Source organism: Alexandromys fortis, unplaced genomic scaffold, assembly GCF_014885135.2.
Source record: "Alexandromys fortis isolate MF-2015 unplaced genomic scaffold, M_Fortis_MF-2015_v1.1 scaffold_0, whole genome shotgun sequence".
NCBI classification, from domain to species: Eukaryota; Metazoa; Chordata; class Mammalia; order Rodentia; family Cricetidae; genus Alexandromys; species Alexandromys fortis.
The window spans coordinates 13,339,027-13,355,114 of NW_026067949.1; the positions used below are offsets into that span (position 1 = coordinate 13,339,027).

Here is a 16,088-nt window from a genome sequence, read left to right on the forward strand (position 1 = left end):
TTTTTTTTTTTTTTTTTTTTTTTTTTTTTTTAATAAAAGAGCGTGCTTTAATATAGGCCAGAAGACCTGTGGGTAACTTAATAGCTACAGTTTGCAAAGTCCTTAACATTATGGGAAGTCTACAATTAAAAATGTAAAATATAAACACAAGGAAATATTCAGATTATAGAATATGATTTCAAGAATATTCATACATTGACATCTACTTTAAACCAGCAGTTGGCAAACTACAACACATGGTTTAGTACAACCCACTGCCTATTTATTTATTTATTATTTATTTATTTATTTTAACTGTAATTATTTATTTTTATTTATTTAAGATTTCTGTCTCTTCCTAATGTGGGAATCTTAATTCGACTTGATTTTAGGTTAAAAGCACCATCAGCCTTGTTGGGAGGCAAAAGGAGGCTTGTTGGAAGTTCAGAGGAGGCTTGGTTCACACAGTGAGCTCCAGCCAGTCAGGACTCCATAGTGACACCCTACTGAGACAGAGAAGGAATAAAAAAAGCAGTACTGTAGGTGACTGTGTTAGTGAGCTACACCTGCTTCAACTGCCCACTGGACGTGTGCTCTTCCAAACTCATTCCTTCCTTATTTAAATGTTTCATTTATTGGTTTAAAAAAAGAAATGATATGCAATCACTCCTGGAATGAAAACCTCTGTGGGGAAAGGTGGTCCGCACGCTTTGTTAGAAATACCTTTTTCAGGTATCTAATCCCAGCATTTGGGAGGCAGAGGCTGACAGACCTCTGTGAATTCAAGGCCAGCCTGGTCTACTAAGCAAGTTCCAGGACAAGGTAGAGAAACCTTGCCTCAAAAAACAAAAACAAAACAAACAACCCTCCCCCAAACAAAACAAAACAAAAAGGCCAGGTGGGTGGCACATGCCTTTAATCCCCGCACTAGGGAGGCAGAGGCAGGCGGATCTCTGTGAGTTCGAGGCCCATCTGGTCTACAAGAGCTAGTTCCAGGACAGGCTCCAAAGCTTCAGAGAAGCCCTGCCTCAAAAAATAAATGAAGGAAGGAAGAAAAAAAGAAAGAAGAAATACTTTTTCCTTTTTTTTTGAGGCAGGGTTTCTCAGTGTAGCCTTGGCTGTCATGGAAATCACTCTATAGACCAGGCTGGCCTCTAACTCAGAGATTTGCCTGCCTCTGCCTCCTGAGTGCTGGGATTAAAGGCATGCGCTGCCACCGCCCAGCTAGAATTACTTTCAAGCCAGAGTCAGCCACTGCGTCAACATGCCTGGCATCTCTGGTACAGTCTGTTCAGTTTGTTATACACACCTGCTCCATGACACAGGCTACTAAGTAACTCACATTTAGAGTTTCAGCAATGCACACTAAACATTTTTTAAGGTGTGTAGGTAGTTTGCCTACATGTATGTATGTATGTATGTGCACCATCTGTGAGCTTTGTGCCTGAGGAGGCTAGAAGAGAGTATTATCTTCTAGACATCGAATTACAGAGAGAGCATTGGGAATTGAACCCAGGGCCTCTGGAAGAATACCCAGTGCTCTTAAGCCCTGAGACATCTCTCCAGACCCCTTTCCACCCCTTTACGATTAAAACCTTTTAACATTAGGATAGATAATATTGGATTTCATTATGGTGATTTCAAATACAGTTTATTTTTGCTAACTCTTCTCCCCCCTCCTCTGGCCTCCCAGTCCCCATGACCTTGTGCTTCTCAGCCACCTTCTCACTTTGATGTCACGGGTATCTTACTGCCTGCCCCTCCTGCCTCTTCAACTTCCCCTTTTCTCATCACCTGGTCTCCTTTCTAATTTCATATTGTGTGCCCACACTTATACCCAGTGAAATGCATCTGTATAAGCTAGGAGCCACATATGAAAATTTGTCTTTCTGAGTTTGGGTTGCTTCGCTTAATCTATTTTCTAGACCCAGGAAGAGGTTCCCAGCATTTATTATCAGAAGTGTTGTAACATATAGGTAGCCTAACAAACAAATGGGTTAGTATACTTGTAGCATAAACAACACAGAGTTGTATGATTAACACATAGGGACAAATATACCCAAACAGTTTCCACAGAGACTGTATTTTTAATCCCACAAGCCACCCATGAAAACATCTATTTCTTTATTGTCCATTTACAGCATTTTCCTTTCCTGAGGGGCTCATATGAAGAGCAGGAAACTCTTACGTATCGTTTCATTTACTGGTCTACCTCAAAATGGTTTTCTTTCCTCCCCCTTTCAAAGCACCTTCTTTCCATCACTTAAAATCATCTCTGCTCTTCCCTGTGAGAGACGCATTATCTCTCCTCCATCCCCCTGCAAATACTGAGTATCAGGCAAAGTTCCAGGAGCTGAGGCTTGAAGAATGACTAGAAGTGACCAAAGTCCTCATTTACAACAGTCGTTATCATGAGGAGAGTCGGACCATAAACAACACACAAGTGTCATCGGTGCTGCTTTAGACAGTGATGCCTTGAGAAAAACAAAGGATGTGAGAAGCAAGGACCAGGGCAGTCACTCTAGTGAAGGGTGGCCAAAAGAGGCCAGGGTACGACATTTACCTAAAGACTACAAAGGACTCTTTCTTCCTCCTGTGTGAGTAAGGGGAGAGCATTGCAGGTCATGGAGAGGGCACAGGACTGGAGCTGAGGGTGTTTAATGTGCCCCGGAAGTTTCAAGGAGGACAGCAGGCTAGGGCTTCCACTGAAGGAAGAGAGTACACGCTGGAATCAAGGAGGTCAAAGAATTTGGCAGTGAGCCAAATGCTAAATTCTCACAGTCAAATGGGAAAACCACTGGAGTTCTTAGAGGATGATGAAGATTGACCCACTGAGAAGAGTCAGAGGGAAGCAGGCGTGGAAGAAAGGAGGATCACTTAGGAGACAGCCTGTCAACCAGGTGTGAAACACGAGTGAGGCAAGGCACTAGCTAAGGAGCTAAGGGGGTAGAGAAGGTTCGGATCTAGCTCCGTTTTGAAGATAAAGCACTGTGCTTTCAACTTAGCTCACCTGTGATCCCAAGTTCATTTGTAGTCTTGGTCTCCAGTAGTAATTTGAGTAATTTGAACTTTTATGAGGTTGGGTTATTAGGGCATCGAGTCTGGCAACCAAAGAATGATCCCAGGAACCTACATACTAGGAGAGAATGGGTTCAGCAAGTTGTCCTCTGACCTCCACATGTGTGGCTTGTGCACACCCACACACATAAAAAGGTTACCTTACTAAAAAAAAAAAAAAGTCACTCTAGAGACAAGCGTGGGTCCTTCTGTCTTTGGTTTCCAGTCTCCCAGTTGATGTGACCTCTTCTGTAGGCACGTACTTCTGCTGTTGTGACACCATCTGCTAAGGAGGACTGTTCATAGCCGAGCAGATGTTAGCGTCACGCTCCTGCACCTTCCAAAGCTGGAGCAATATTACCTTCCTTTCCTTACATATTGCCGATTTGAAAATAGACTAATAGATATAACTAGCATGATTTTTCTTGCTGACTCAATTCTGGGTGAGCGATAAAAGGTAAAAGTAATTTCAAGGTCCTCCCCTTAAGTGTGAGCGAAGGAGTTGCCTTTATTGAGAAAGGAAAACACTGTAGGTGGAGCTGATGGGTTGAGATTAGGTTTATGACTAACAGGGTTTTCCAGCGTCTCCTATGGCCACAGGTCCGGCATTAGTGTCACAGACCTCACTATGTCTGCACATCCTTGGGAAGATGTCTCAGAGGACATGTTTATAGGCTTTCCTTCTGCTCTCGATGAGGCTTGCTCTGACACAGCATATTAAAGGGCTATACATTCCTTTTTACGCGAATAAGCAAAGAAATAGGCAAACCCACACCGCACACCCCTACAAACCGTCAAAACGCAAAAGCTTGGTTTTCCATCCATAGTATAACCAGAAGACATTAGTTATTGGGGGCTCGCTGTCCTTTAAATGTCAAAACGCAGTTCAAGTCCGTATTCGTGAGTCTATGATGCCAGCAAGACACCAGTCCTACACAGTGCCAATTTGAAAAGTGCCTAACTGAAGAATATTCTGACACCTCTTGGGCAAATAATCTTGAAAGAAAGGATGCATGGAAAACAGCAGCCACTAACGTAACTGGTGAAACAGTACCTAAAATGGGATGCTTACTACAAATGCATAGGATAGTGGAAGGAAACAAAGCCGGCATCTTAAGTCATATGGAGGAGAGGAGAGGGGCGGTAGAAACTGGCTTGTAGGGATTCCTTTAAAGGGTTAGGAACAGACTAAAGGAAAGATACTTAAGATCGTGTCCTTGTAAGACAATGCAAACACAACATAGCCAAGTTCAGTTTTCCCGGAGCCTTGCCCGCCTCACAAAGCCAGTAAGACAACTGTACAGAAAAACCACCCATTGGTAGTTAAGGGAATCTAAAGTTGTTGTAAAGCAAGTGGAGTGGAGGCCAGACTAGGTGACTCAGATGCATGACTCAAAGCCGACACGGGGGCTGTCTGTCAGCTTCCAGAGGCGGGGGGCACTGCGTCTGGCACATTTCAGGAAAGTACCAGGCTCGGGAGGGCGACAGGAAGCTTGCCCGGCGCGTGCGTGAGTGTGCCAGGGCGGCCTCCGCCCGCCTCTCCCCCGCCACGCGCCCACCGCCCCGCCTTACGGGCCAGCCCGACCCTGCCTTCCACGCCCGGGCACGCGCGCCGGAGCCGCACGAGACGGACACCTGTCGGGCCCCAGCTCGGCGAGATTTAGGGCGCACCCCGAGCCGCCCGAGGATGGGGAGGGGTGTGTGTGTGTGGGGGGGGAGCCCGTTCTCGCGAGGTTTGGGAAATTTCCCACGGCCAGTGTTGTGTCTGAGCCGAGCGCTGGAAGGCGGTCGGAAGGAGGTGTAGCGTGAGACTCGGCTGCCCGCATTGCGCACATGCGCAGTGGCTCAGGCGCGCGCCGCGCCAATCCTGCGGCGCCTCGGAGCGGGTTTCGGGCAGCGGAGTCCAGTTGTCCGGGTTTTGCGGCTCCCTGCGGGAGGCAGCCCTGGAGCTGGGAATCTCTAGGAAAGGGAAGGGCAGTGGGGGGGGGGGGGGGGGGGGGGGGGGGGGGGGGGGGGGGGGGGGGGGGGGGGGGGGGGTGGGGGGTGGGGTGGGGGGGGGGGGGGGGGGGGGGGGGGGGGGGGAGGNGGGGGGGGGGGGGGGGGGGGGGGGGGGGGGGGGACACAGTGCCAGGCCACCGGCGGGGAGGCTGCCCCGCAGTCCCCTACGCGCCGCAGCTCCCGCGAGCTGGCCAGGCCGCCCTGAATGCCTAGGCAGCCTGAGCTCGACGGGAAGCTCGCTCCCGAGTGGGGGGCTTGAAGTGTGGCTCGGAGCGGTGGCTCTGGGGGAGAACCATTCGGGGACTCTGATGTGTGGCTGCGCGGTGGACGTCTGGTGGCGCCTTTGCCCGAGGCTGACCTCCTATTGCACCGGGGAGAAGCGGCAAAGACCACAGAGCTGACTCCCCGAAGCTTTCCGTCTGCAGAGCACGGGCAAGGGTCGGGCCACGCTGTAACCATGCCCGTGTCCCCACAAATGAATGGAGACAGCTACAGGCAGGTCACTGGGTCCGGATCTCTGTCCGGTCTCCGCCGCTCGGGCACCTGATCCCGACATTAGCATAAAGGAGGTGTCCAATGAACGGCTGAATGAATGAATAGGGCTGGGAACCCGCCGCGAGCGGGAAGCCACTTGGAAAACACCCACTTGAGGAGGCGTCTCGTCTAGGCCTGTGAAACGCTCACATTTTCCCAGGACCCCTCCTCCCGGCCCCGGGGCCCCGCCTCCTGACCCCTCCAGTCCTTGTCCCCGTAGTAATCCCCTCCGGTTTTCCTCAGTCTCCACGTACGGCCCCCGATGGCGCGTCTCAAAACCCGGATAACCGGAGCGCTCCCCATGGACTACACGGAGGGCTCGCCCGCGGAGGAGCGGCCTGCGCATGCTCCATCGCCGGGGTAGGTTTCCAGGGAAGGCAGCGTACAGGATCCCCTAGTCCGCGGGCGGCGCGAGGTGGCAGGCTCCCGGCGGCGGCGGAGCGGGGAAAGGCGGCGCGGGGGCCGGGTGGCAGCGCTCAGCGAGGCCGAGGGAAGGGGCGGGGGAGAGGAGCAGGGAAAGGCGGCGGGGGGAATCTCGCGAGGGTTGGAGTTTTGGCGAGAGTTTGTGGAAGATGGCGCCTGTTGTGACAGGGTAAGTCTGAGGGGGCAGCGAGTGCTGGGAACCGGGAAAGTTGCGGGCGTCTGACCGCCCGCGGCAGGCGGCGGGCCCGGGCTGCGCGGCGCGCCCCGGCTCGGGAGGGGGGCGCGGGCGGCGACGCGGTGTCGCGGGCCGGTGCGGGACTCGCCGTGCGCCGCGGTGGAGCGGGCTCCGGCGCGTGAGGGCGGGCGGTGACGAGGCCGGCGGCTGCGGGCGGAGTGCGGTCGGCGCGCGGGGCCGTGGGCGCCGTGCCCGCCGCGCGCCCCCTCGGCGGGCCTGGCCGGGGAGCCAGCGCAGCTTTGTTCCCGGCGGCCCGCGTCGCCTGTCCGCTCCGCCGCTGTCCCCGGAGCCCGGGCGCTTTGTCTCCGCGCACTGCCCCCCGCGACTCTGCCCCCGGCCCTTTGTTCCGCCGCCTTAGGCGCTCGGTGGGAGCCGCTGCGCGCCCCGCATCCCGTCTGCACCTCCACTTCACTGTCCTTCCTCCCGTGCCCCTTTGTTGTCTCCTTCTCCTCCGTAGCCGGGTGACCTGCCACAGCCCAGGCACCAGATTCCTGCCCCTCTTTCTTCCATTGTCTTTCTCCTGTATCCCTTCTCACCTTTTTCTGTTTGGTCCTTAGTCACCCCCAGAGGCTTTGTCTCCCCTATCTAGTGGCTCATTCGCCTAGCATCCCCTTCCTCTCGCATCACTGCTTGCTTGATTTATCCACTGCCCTCTGTGTCTGTTGAACTGTCTCAGCCCCGGGGACTCCATCTGGTGCTTCGAAGTGCGCACAGACTCTACGGTTTGCTTTTGTTGTTGGAGTCTGGTAGATGCTTGGGGAATAACTTAAGTTTGCTCCTCCGCGCCCCTCCTTTGCTTCGCACCCCTTTCTTTCGGGATCACCCCAACACCACCCCCACGCTCCCTCCTCCTCTCCCCCGTGCGCCGTTCTCCTGGGATTTAAACGACTCAGATTTTCTTTGCCATCTTTCTAGACTCGTGATTGTTTTGCTTGGTAGCAGTAGTGCTGGAAAAAGAGCTAGATTCTTGATGGTTATTGCCTTTCATTATTGCTTCTGCTGGCTCAGGCCAAGGGCATCCGTAGTAGCGTTGCACTTGAGTTATCCGAGGATTGATGAAAGGTATATTGTAAGACTGTTAGAAGTAGGCGCAAAGGTATTCCTTTTTTTCTTCTTCTCCTGTTGGTGTTCGAGAATAGTTCAAATATTCACAATGGATATTCATTTGGTGTGAGTAGGAGGTGAGTGAATTTTGATTTGAAAACTTGTGAATGTTGGGGTGGAGAATTGTATCCCACCCACCACCCCCGGAATCTGGATCTACAGTTTAATTGTTTTCTAAGGAAGAGACATCTCGCTTTTGGTAAATGGTTTGCTTCTTAATTTAAGTTAGAGTTTACCATTTATGATTGTTTGAATTTGCAGTTCGTGATTTTTTTACTTCTGAATGTGTGGTACCTTGGGATCAGGTGCGGGAGAGCAGAGGGCAGTTTTGGTTTGATGAATACTGACTGCTTTTAGGATCTTTGTGGAATACATTAATTACTGGCAGTCAAAAGACAGTGATAGCTTTTAGTTTGGTTATCTTAAAGGTACTTCCTTCTGTTGCAGGAGCTTTAAGTTGTTTTCAGCTCTGTTGTTATGGTGATGTTAAAAGCTTGGGGTGATGACTAGGGGGTGTGGTGTAGGTTATTGTATACTAATGGCCTGAATTATTGTGCTAAGATTAATGTAACAGGGTTGTTAATACTGAATGTATTGTTCAGGATTTTTTTTCTGCTAGTTGGATCACTACTTTTAGAAGATACATTGCCCATAGATAGAGTCATTGGAAGCTTCATCTCTTTAATGTACACAAAGGGCTGTTGATGAGTTTGTAGAAGATGAGGTCTAAGGAATGGTGGCACTTTGGGAAATGTTGGCACTTTTTAAAAACGTGGTGATTAGAATTAGTAGGCTGATTTCTTTTTTCAGGGGAAATCATTTTTTTTTATGAGTGATACATGAAGTTTTCTTGTGAGAATTTTCATTTGTCTCCTATTTAGTGCATAACTCTGGAGGTTAAAATCAGGCACACACTGGTTCTGACCTAAAGCACAGTGTAAATAGTGTGTAATAATGGAATGTAGTTTGCTCTGATTTGTGCATTTAAGAATGATCACATACAGCCTGGTCTACAAGAGCTAGTTTCATGACAGACTCCAGGCTCCAGAGAAACCCTGTCTCGGAAAAAAAATGATCACATAAAGACACCATAAAGTGAGTTTTACAATTGAGTTGTGTTGTTTCTAAACATGGGAAACTTTATCTTAGTCAAAAGGCTGAGAGAAGTGATCATTTAAGAATTTTAATGAAATAAAAAACAGCACCTTAATTAGACAGCAGTATATTTAGACATATATGGGATGGACTGTAGCTGGAAAACTTTCTGAGAATTGACAATTTTAGCTTTAGATTTATTATCCCCAATGTTTGTAGGGAAACTGAGACTGGTTTGTAGTATTTTAGATTGATTGCACACTTCTAGAGCAGTCACAGTTAAATTTATGTAAAAATCACTTCTTGTCATATACTCACAGATTTCTCCTATTTCTTAAATGGATAAGATGAAAAACAAAGGGTATACTGCTATTGCCAGATGTAATTCATTAGATAACTTTTGGTATCATGGATGGGTAAGGCATTAGAAGAAAATGATTATGTTTTAAAGTTCTTATATGTTTTAATTCTGAGGTTCACTTCATTTTTAGAAATAAGACTTGGCTTGAAAGCATTATTTTGCATTTTGCTTCCTCCCAATACTACATTCATGTTATTTCAGCTAGGGGCAGTATTTTCTCATGGATTGACTAAAAGTTGTTATTTTTGGCATCTGGCTTTGTGATTAATTCCAAGTTATTCTATTTCCTCTGCCAGTTTCCTAACTCCGTAGAATGGGAATGGAATAACTTGCCACATCTGCAGAGATGCACCCTGGGGTTTTCAGAACCCCCTTGGATGAACAGTGTGCTTAAGATCTAGGAACTGTTATTGAAATGAGCTGATGTGAAGTAGGTCATATTTTATAGGAAGTCAAGTAGGAGGTTATGGACTAAGTTCTTGGCAAGTTATAGGATATAGGAGTGACAGTAGAATGACAAGAAAACCCAACCATGTATTATAGTTTGTAGAAAAGATAGATCTTTCTTATAAATTTAGAGGGAGAGGGTCAAGCAAAATAAGCTTGTGTAAGAGATTGAAGCTCTATTAAACCAAAGTGTAATGGCACATTGTAAAATCATGGGATGCCTTTTTTGATTTCTGCATGTAGTAACACTTTTTAAAAGATAGTAAAGAATGTTTTCCCTGTACTCTTAGCCAGGTCTGTTAATAGTAATGACAACTTTTATATTTGGCCTACATTTTTTTGATGCTTTGTCATATGCTTTCAAAAATATTTTCTGACCACTAGGACGTAAGTTTATACTTGACTCTTGGTTTTAGGGAAGGTTTGTTTCTTTTTTTGCACTTGCTACCTACTGATGAAACCCATTGCTCCTTTTGACAGCTCCTTTTGTCAGTCAGGTGTCATCTGGTCCCCCTAGCAAAGTTAGGCTTCCACTTAAGAGTGGACGGTTTTTAGTAAGCCGTCCTTTACTTCTGAACCAGTGAGAGAAGGTTGCACCATTCAGCCCAGGCTGGCCTGGTGGTTAAGATACTCCTGCCTAAACCTCCCCAGCGCTGGGATTGCATTTGTGCACATTCCTTCTTTCTAATTACTAAGAACTGATAGTTTTACAGCCTAAACAACCCCTTTACTCTGTCTTGTCCTTAATGCCACAATGCATGCTGACATCACTTCACCTATTTTTACCACAGGCCTCCTTCCCTTCTAGATTTACCTCTAGATTCTCTAGCTTCCCCATGGCCAGAGCAGTGTTTCTGAACAGTAAATCAATCACTCTAGTTTAAAAAGCTTTCAATAGCTCCCCCTACAGCCTTCACTAGGAGAAGCAGCAGACTTTGAGGTCACTTTTAAGCTTTGCTCTCTCTGTCTGTGTTGGGTTCCAGTTCTGTTTTTCTTTCCCTTAAATCTCTGTAATAGAATCTGGCCTATTCTTTCCTCGTCCATCAGTTGCAAGGTAATTATTCCTAATTCAGAGGGTTGTGAAAGTTAAGTGAGATAGTAGTTGAAAGCATTTATAGAATTCAAGGTATATACTTAAATCTTTGCTAGTGTTTCATAGCAGGTTCTCCATAGCCATTTATTTCATAGATGCCTTTTTCACCTTCAGTGCTCATATTTAAGAACTTGGAGTGTTTCTGCATAGGCTCAACAGTTTAATGCCTCCCTAAACTTGAAAAATAGGTTATTCTTTGAGACTGAGGTCAAGAGACTAGTCTAATGAAGATATTGGGCTAAGTTCCATGCCCCTGCTGTGTTATTAAAAGATGGATGTAATTCATTTGGAAGTATGTTACTAAATTGTAATGTAATTATATTCAAATACTGTTAGTTACTTGGTGACAGATACCATTTTTTCTTAATCATTTATATATCTCAGGACTTGATAGGGAGTAGCTGAAAAAAATTTCAAACAGAAGACTTACATTATTTTGAAACATGAATATACTGTGACTATATAATCTAAAGTTAGTATATATAAATTTCTCATGTAATAAAGATACTTACGTATCTCTCATTTATAATTCTGTTAAGAAACTGTTGCTGATGAACCTAAAGGAATTTTTAGCCTCGGGCTGTCACATAGTATTAGAAAACATAGCGAGGAACTGGGCAGTGGTGGCGCAGGCCTTTAATCAGCACTGGGGAGGCAGAGGCAGGTGGATCTCTGTGAGTTTGAGGTCAGCCTGGTCTAGAAGAGCTAGTTTCAGGATAGGCCCCAAAGCTACAGAGAAACCCTGTCTCGAAAAAACAAAACAAAACAAAATCCAGAAAATATAGTGAGGTTTATGGAAGGACATTGGGACATTGTACACTGCTGTAAATTGTCCAAGAATAACAAATATAAATTTTACATTGTGTTTTTAGATGGTTGGTTATCAAGTAGATCTCTCAATAGGTTATTTAGGTTATTTATTTATTTAAAGACAAGATTTTTGGCTGGGAGAGATAGCTTAGGTTTTAGTGCTTAGGGTGTGAATTTGAGTCCCAAATGCTGGCATCCCAAGTCTGAGGAGGTTGAGACAGTGGATCTTTGGAGCCCACAGTAGGGCTCCCCACTAGGTCATCCTAACCTCCTTGGTGAGGTTCCAGGCCCCAGAGAGAGACATTGTCTCCAAAAAAGAAAGAAAAAGAAAATGGTCAGTGACTGAAGAATGACACCAGATGTCCTCAGGCCTCCATACATGTATCCACATAGAACACACACAGTCGCAATATTCGATCTCTGTGAGTTTGAGGCCAGCCTGGTTTATACCCAGGACTGTAACAGAGAAGCCCTGACTTGAAAACAAACAAAAACCATGATAATCCATGGGATTATGTATATGTGGCCACCCTGTCTAGCTGGTTTCATTATTTTTTAGTGTTTCAATTACTTCTCAGATGCATAAAAATGTTTACGAAAGCTTAGGGGATTGTATACTGCTTTGTTTTTGATCCATGCAAGGAATCAAATTAATGATTTACAGGAAAACCCATTTTTAGGAAGGATTATTTACTGGTTACTTATAGTTTCTTCATCAGATTCTGTCTTTATAAAGTAGGGAGTAATGCTTTCATTGTATGTATCTGCTAGGCACATTGTGATGATGTTACATGTGAAATTATAGAGGTCCAATAAAACAAGGTGTGAGTGATTTGTAAATAGTAAAATATGGAGCTATTTTACTGTCAGTTCCCTTGGTAACCTCTCATGGACAAGGCTCAAGATACACTTTTCTATTGCATCCTGTGGTTTGTGGGTCATGTTTTAGGAAGGCAACAGTGTGTTTAGTACATAGGACCGCAGCCCTTGAGATACGGGCTTTGACATTTTGAGCAGGCACATTTGGTAAATTACTGATTCACCAGGGATGTTGTCATTGAGTCATTCCCAACTTTGGGGTTTACTTCTTGCTGCTCATGGATCTGCTTGGACAACCACAATAATAAAGGAATGTTGACTGCCCAGCTGTTGCAATCTTTCAGACACTGTTGGCATTTTGGATGCCTCTTACAATCTGACATTACATCATGTTGCTTATGCCTCATTAGGCCTGCTGCTGCTTTAGTGAATGAAATGATAGTCTTAATGTGTTTTTCAAACATACACAACAGATTTATGGGGGTGGAGGAAGTATAAGTGATGGTAATTGTCTATCTGTATAAATATTTTTTGCTTGTTTGTTTTGTTTTTTTGAGACAGGGTTTCTCCATGTAATAACTCTGACTGCCCTGGAACTCAAGTGTGTAGACCAGGCTGCCCTCGAACTCACAGAGGACCCCCTGCGTCTTCTTCCCGAGTGCTTCAATTAAAGGCGTATGCCACCACTGCCTCACCTGTATAAATATTTGCGTATTTGTTGGGTTGAGAAAATGCACAGAGGTATACACAACATCTGTTGAGTCAGATTGATGAGGTCTCTGGCATTATTGGGGACAGTTAAACTGTTTTAGGCTTATATACGAAAAGACAGAAACCATTTTTTAGGCATCATAAGTTACAAAGACTTGAACTGAACGTGCTGCCTACACTAGAAAATCCCTCTGCCATGATTCCTATTTCCTTTAGTATGTTTAGTTGACACTAGAGCTAATTTGCACTCTTAGTTTGATGATACTTTGAATTGTTAGAATAGTTTCTCATAAAAATGTCCTGTCAAAGTGTTACTTTGTGTTAGAGAACGTAATAGAATAGGCTGCATTATGAAGTATAGAACCAGTGTTGCAGGGGTTTGTAAATTATAAACAGCTTTGCTTTGGACACACCTTAATTTATTCAGGATTCTAGGACATACTAATATTAGACTGGTTTGCATTGGAACAAAGTATTTCCCCCTTTTCTGTAAAAGTTCATCTGCAGTTGTACTTGTTCAAATCATACTTTTGGTTCTAATGTGAGAATAGTTCCCATGCCCCAAACCAGTTAATTCTCTTCCTAACCCTTCCACCAATTGGAGTAAGCAGAAACGCAGAGGTCCCAAGACATGAAGGGTAACTTCGGGGAAATGAGGTTGTTCTCCCTTAGAATATTTCATTAACAACATGTAGTAAAGAGACAGTTGTTGAGCACTCCTTGGTAAAGAACTCCACTGTGACAGTCTCTTAAAAGTATCCAGTGTGCTGTGTTGGACATGATTTAGTGGAAAGTGTTCAGATAACTAAAGTTAAAGAGAAATTGTGGTGAGTGCCGAGACACATGTATAGTGTTGGTAGGCACACTGGTATCCTTGATTATGTTCAATTGAAGGAATGTTTATATAAAGAAGGGTGGTAAAGGGAAGTTTTAGTTAAGCCAGAAATGTGGTTTAGGACTCTCTGGAGAAACTTAATCAAACTGAGTCAGGGATGCATAGAATACCAGCAGGTTTTAGTTGATCCAGGGTTTGTTGTAAAATAGATTGAAATTGGTGGTAATCATAAGAGAAACATAATAGAGGTCCATTTTGGGGATAGGCCTAGGAATGGAAAGTCAAAACAGCTTTTTGTGAGCGAGTATAGTATTGGGAACTGTGGAGTCAGTGTGCTGTCTGTTACTAAAGTAGATCTTTGGTAGTGAGCATGTTAGTTAATTTCAGTTCTCATGGTGTTGATTGGAGGATTGAATACAGTAAGGGATATAAAATAACCTTTCTCAGTTTTGGAAGTAGTAGACGTTTAAGAAATAAGTCCCTATCAAGACTAGGAATGAGCAGTGGATGCAGCAGCTGGTGACCCATTTCAGATTCCCCATGCTTTTCTTGTGATATCTGTGCACGGATTTTGCTTTATAATAAACGATGAAGTATCCTTTAGGGGGTGGTGGAAAGAAATGGTTCACTATCCCCCGCCTTTGTACTGTGGAATTTTCAGGTAATGAGAAGGGGATATGAAAAAGAAGGGAGGAAAAAAATCTACATGATTAAGACATATTTGTTGACATAATGGAAGAGTGAATGAAGTGAATAAATTTAAGAGAACCTATATATAAAAGTGTTATTTAATTGATATTAGAATACTTATGCATATTTTTGCTGTGACAGTTAACCCTGCTCTAAAGATGTTGATTTGTCTGAGTTACATCTGTCTACTCTTTCTGTGAACTCTTAAAGCCATTTTATTTGTAATAATTACATAGACCATCTCCCAGATTACTACTTGCTGGATGAGTGACTGTGCCTGAAAAGGATTTAATAATATGTAGCGCTTGCCACTAGGTGGAGTTTGTTTTAAGTGATAAATCGGGCATTCTTCATAGAGTGGATTATCTACTAATATGATTTATCTAGAAATTGACTCTTAGATTAGTTTCACCATTCTGCATTTCTGTACTCTATTTTTGAAGACTATGAAAATATCACATAGAAAATCCAGAGTGTTAAAAATTAGAAAACTAAACAGTGTTAGACTATATCCCGTAGATATATTGTAGGAGAATTTTTTGTTGGTAAAACAACATTAGGATTTCTTTAGAGGAGAGTGTGGCAGTGTGTTTCTTAGAGGATTTTTTGACAGATGGTGAAGTGTAGTCTTTTTTTTTTTTTTTTTTTTTTTTGACTCACCAGTTCTGAATTCTCATTACTGTTCTAGTAGTCTCTGTGTTGCTCAGCAATATGCCATTTGATGGTAGCTGTGTGTCCTGGGCAGTATACATTGTATATTGAATCCTTTAGATTCAGGGAGCTTAAGAGCTGCTGAAGACCTTACTAATTTCAGGTTCTAAAATCCTCACTCCTTTTAATAGTCATAGACAGATAATTCGCAGGTGGTTAGACAGAGGTTCAGTGACTGAGATCTTTCTTGTTTGGTGTTTTTTTTGGGGGGGGGCATATGCTTGTGTTGCTTTCACTCTTTTCTAGTTATTTATGCCACTGGGCCATCTGTTACTGTCTCCAGCTCTTTCTTTGTGTAGACCAAGAATGCAAGCAAGGTCTCTAGCCCCCCAGGCCCAGTGGAGTGCCACTGCCAGCTGTCAGGTCTTTCTCCTTTGCTGCCATCCTATTTCATGTTTTCTTTTTGAAACAGGGTCTCAATGTGTAGTCCAAGTTGGCCTTGAATTGATTTTTAGCCCAGGCTGCCTCAAATTCACTGCAGTCCTTCCTCAGCCTCCCACTTACTGGGGTTACAGTCCTTTACCTCTATACCTTCTGTTTGTATTGAGACAGAATTTACTATGTAGCTTTGGCTGGCTTTGAGTTGCAACTGTAGTGTAGTCTGGTCTTTTGCTTTTCCTCCTGCCTTACTTAGTTTGCCCAGTATCAGTTTACAGGCACTAATCACCATATCCAAGAGATGTTTTATTCTTGATACTACTTACAATGCATTGTCTATTTCTTACTGAATAGGCAGCCTCCTAGGAGGGGCATTGTCTCCTTACTGCATACCTTCTTACCCACTGAGGACAGTTACCCCTGCCTCACTCCCCTCTTCGCTACCATTTAACGACTACATACTCATCATCAAGTCTATAAGCAATACTCTTAATTACGGAGTTATTAAATCTTTTGTGTCTGTCATTTCTGTTTATGCAGATGTCAAGGAAGTGAAATAAATTCATTTTGACTTTCAAAGAGTGGTGATAAGATTTTCTTATTCACTTACAGCTTAATAATGAATGCCTTTATTTGATTAAATAGATTGCTATTTCACTGGTGTAATTTTTTTAAACCATCAAACTTTCAGGGGTTATTTATTTCATGAATATTGGCAATTCATTCTACCCTAGCCTTATCTGTTATATTCATTGTACATTTTGCACACAGAGTTTAGTGGCATGTCATTTATTTAAATATATGGTTT

The 16,088-nt window shown here is 44.4% G+C and overlaps 1 protein-coding gene across 4 annotated transcripts in view; it reads left to right on the forward strand.

Annotated features, from left to right (window-relative positions):
- The window catches only part of Rbpj (recombination signal binding protein for immunoglobulin kappa J region), a 189,127-nt gene that overhangs the window by 114,961 nt on the left and 58,078 nt on the right, over positions 1-16,088 (forward strand). For 2 of the 4 annotated variants that reach the window (XM_050150224.1, XM_050150225.1), the window contains exon 1: positions 5,172-5,928. The exons of 1 other annotated variant lie outside the window; for it this stretch is intronic. In XM_050150224.1, the coding sequence (XP_050006181.1) occupies positions 5,831-5,928 (98 nt within the window). In that variant the 5' untranslated portion in view covers positions 5,172-5,830. Of the gene's footprint in view, positions 1-5,171; positions 5,929-5,960; positions 6,161-16,088 lie in introns of those variants that run through there. One more of the 4 variants, XM_050150227.1, reaches the window with a different exon arrangement.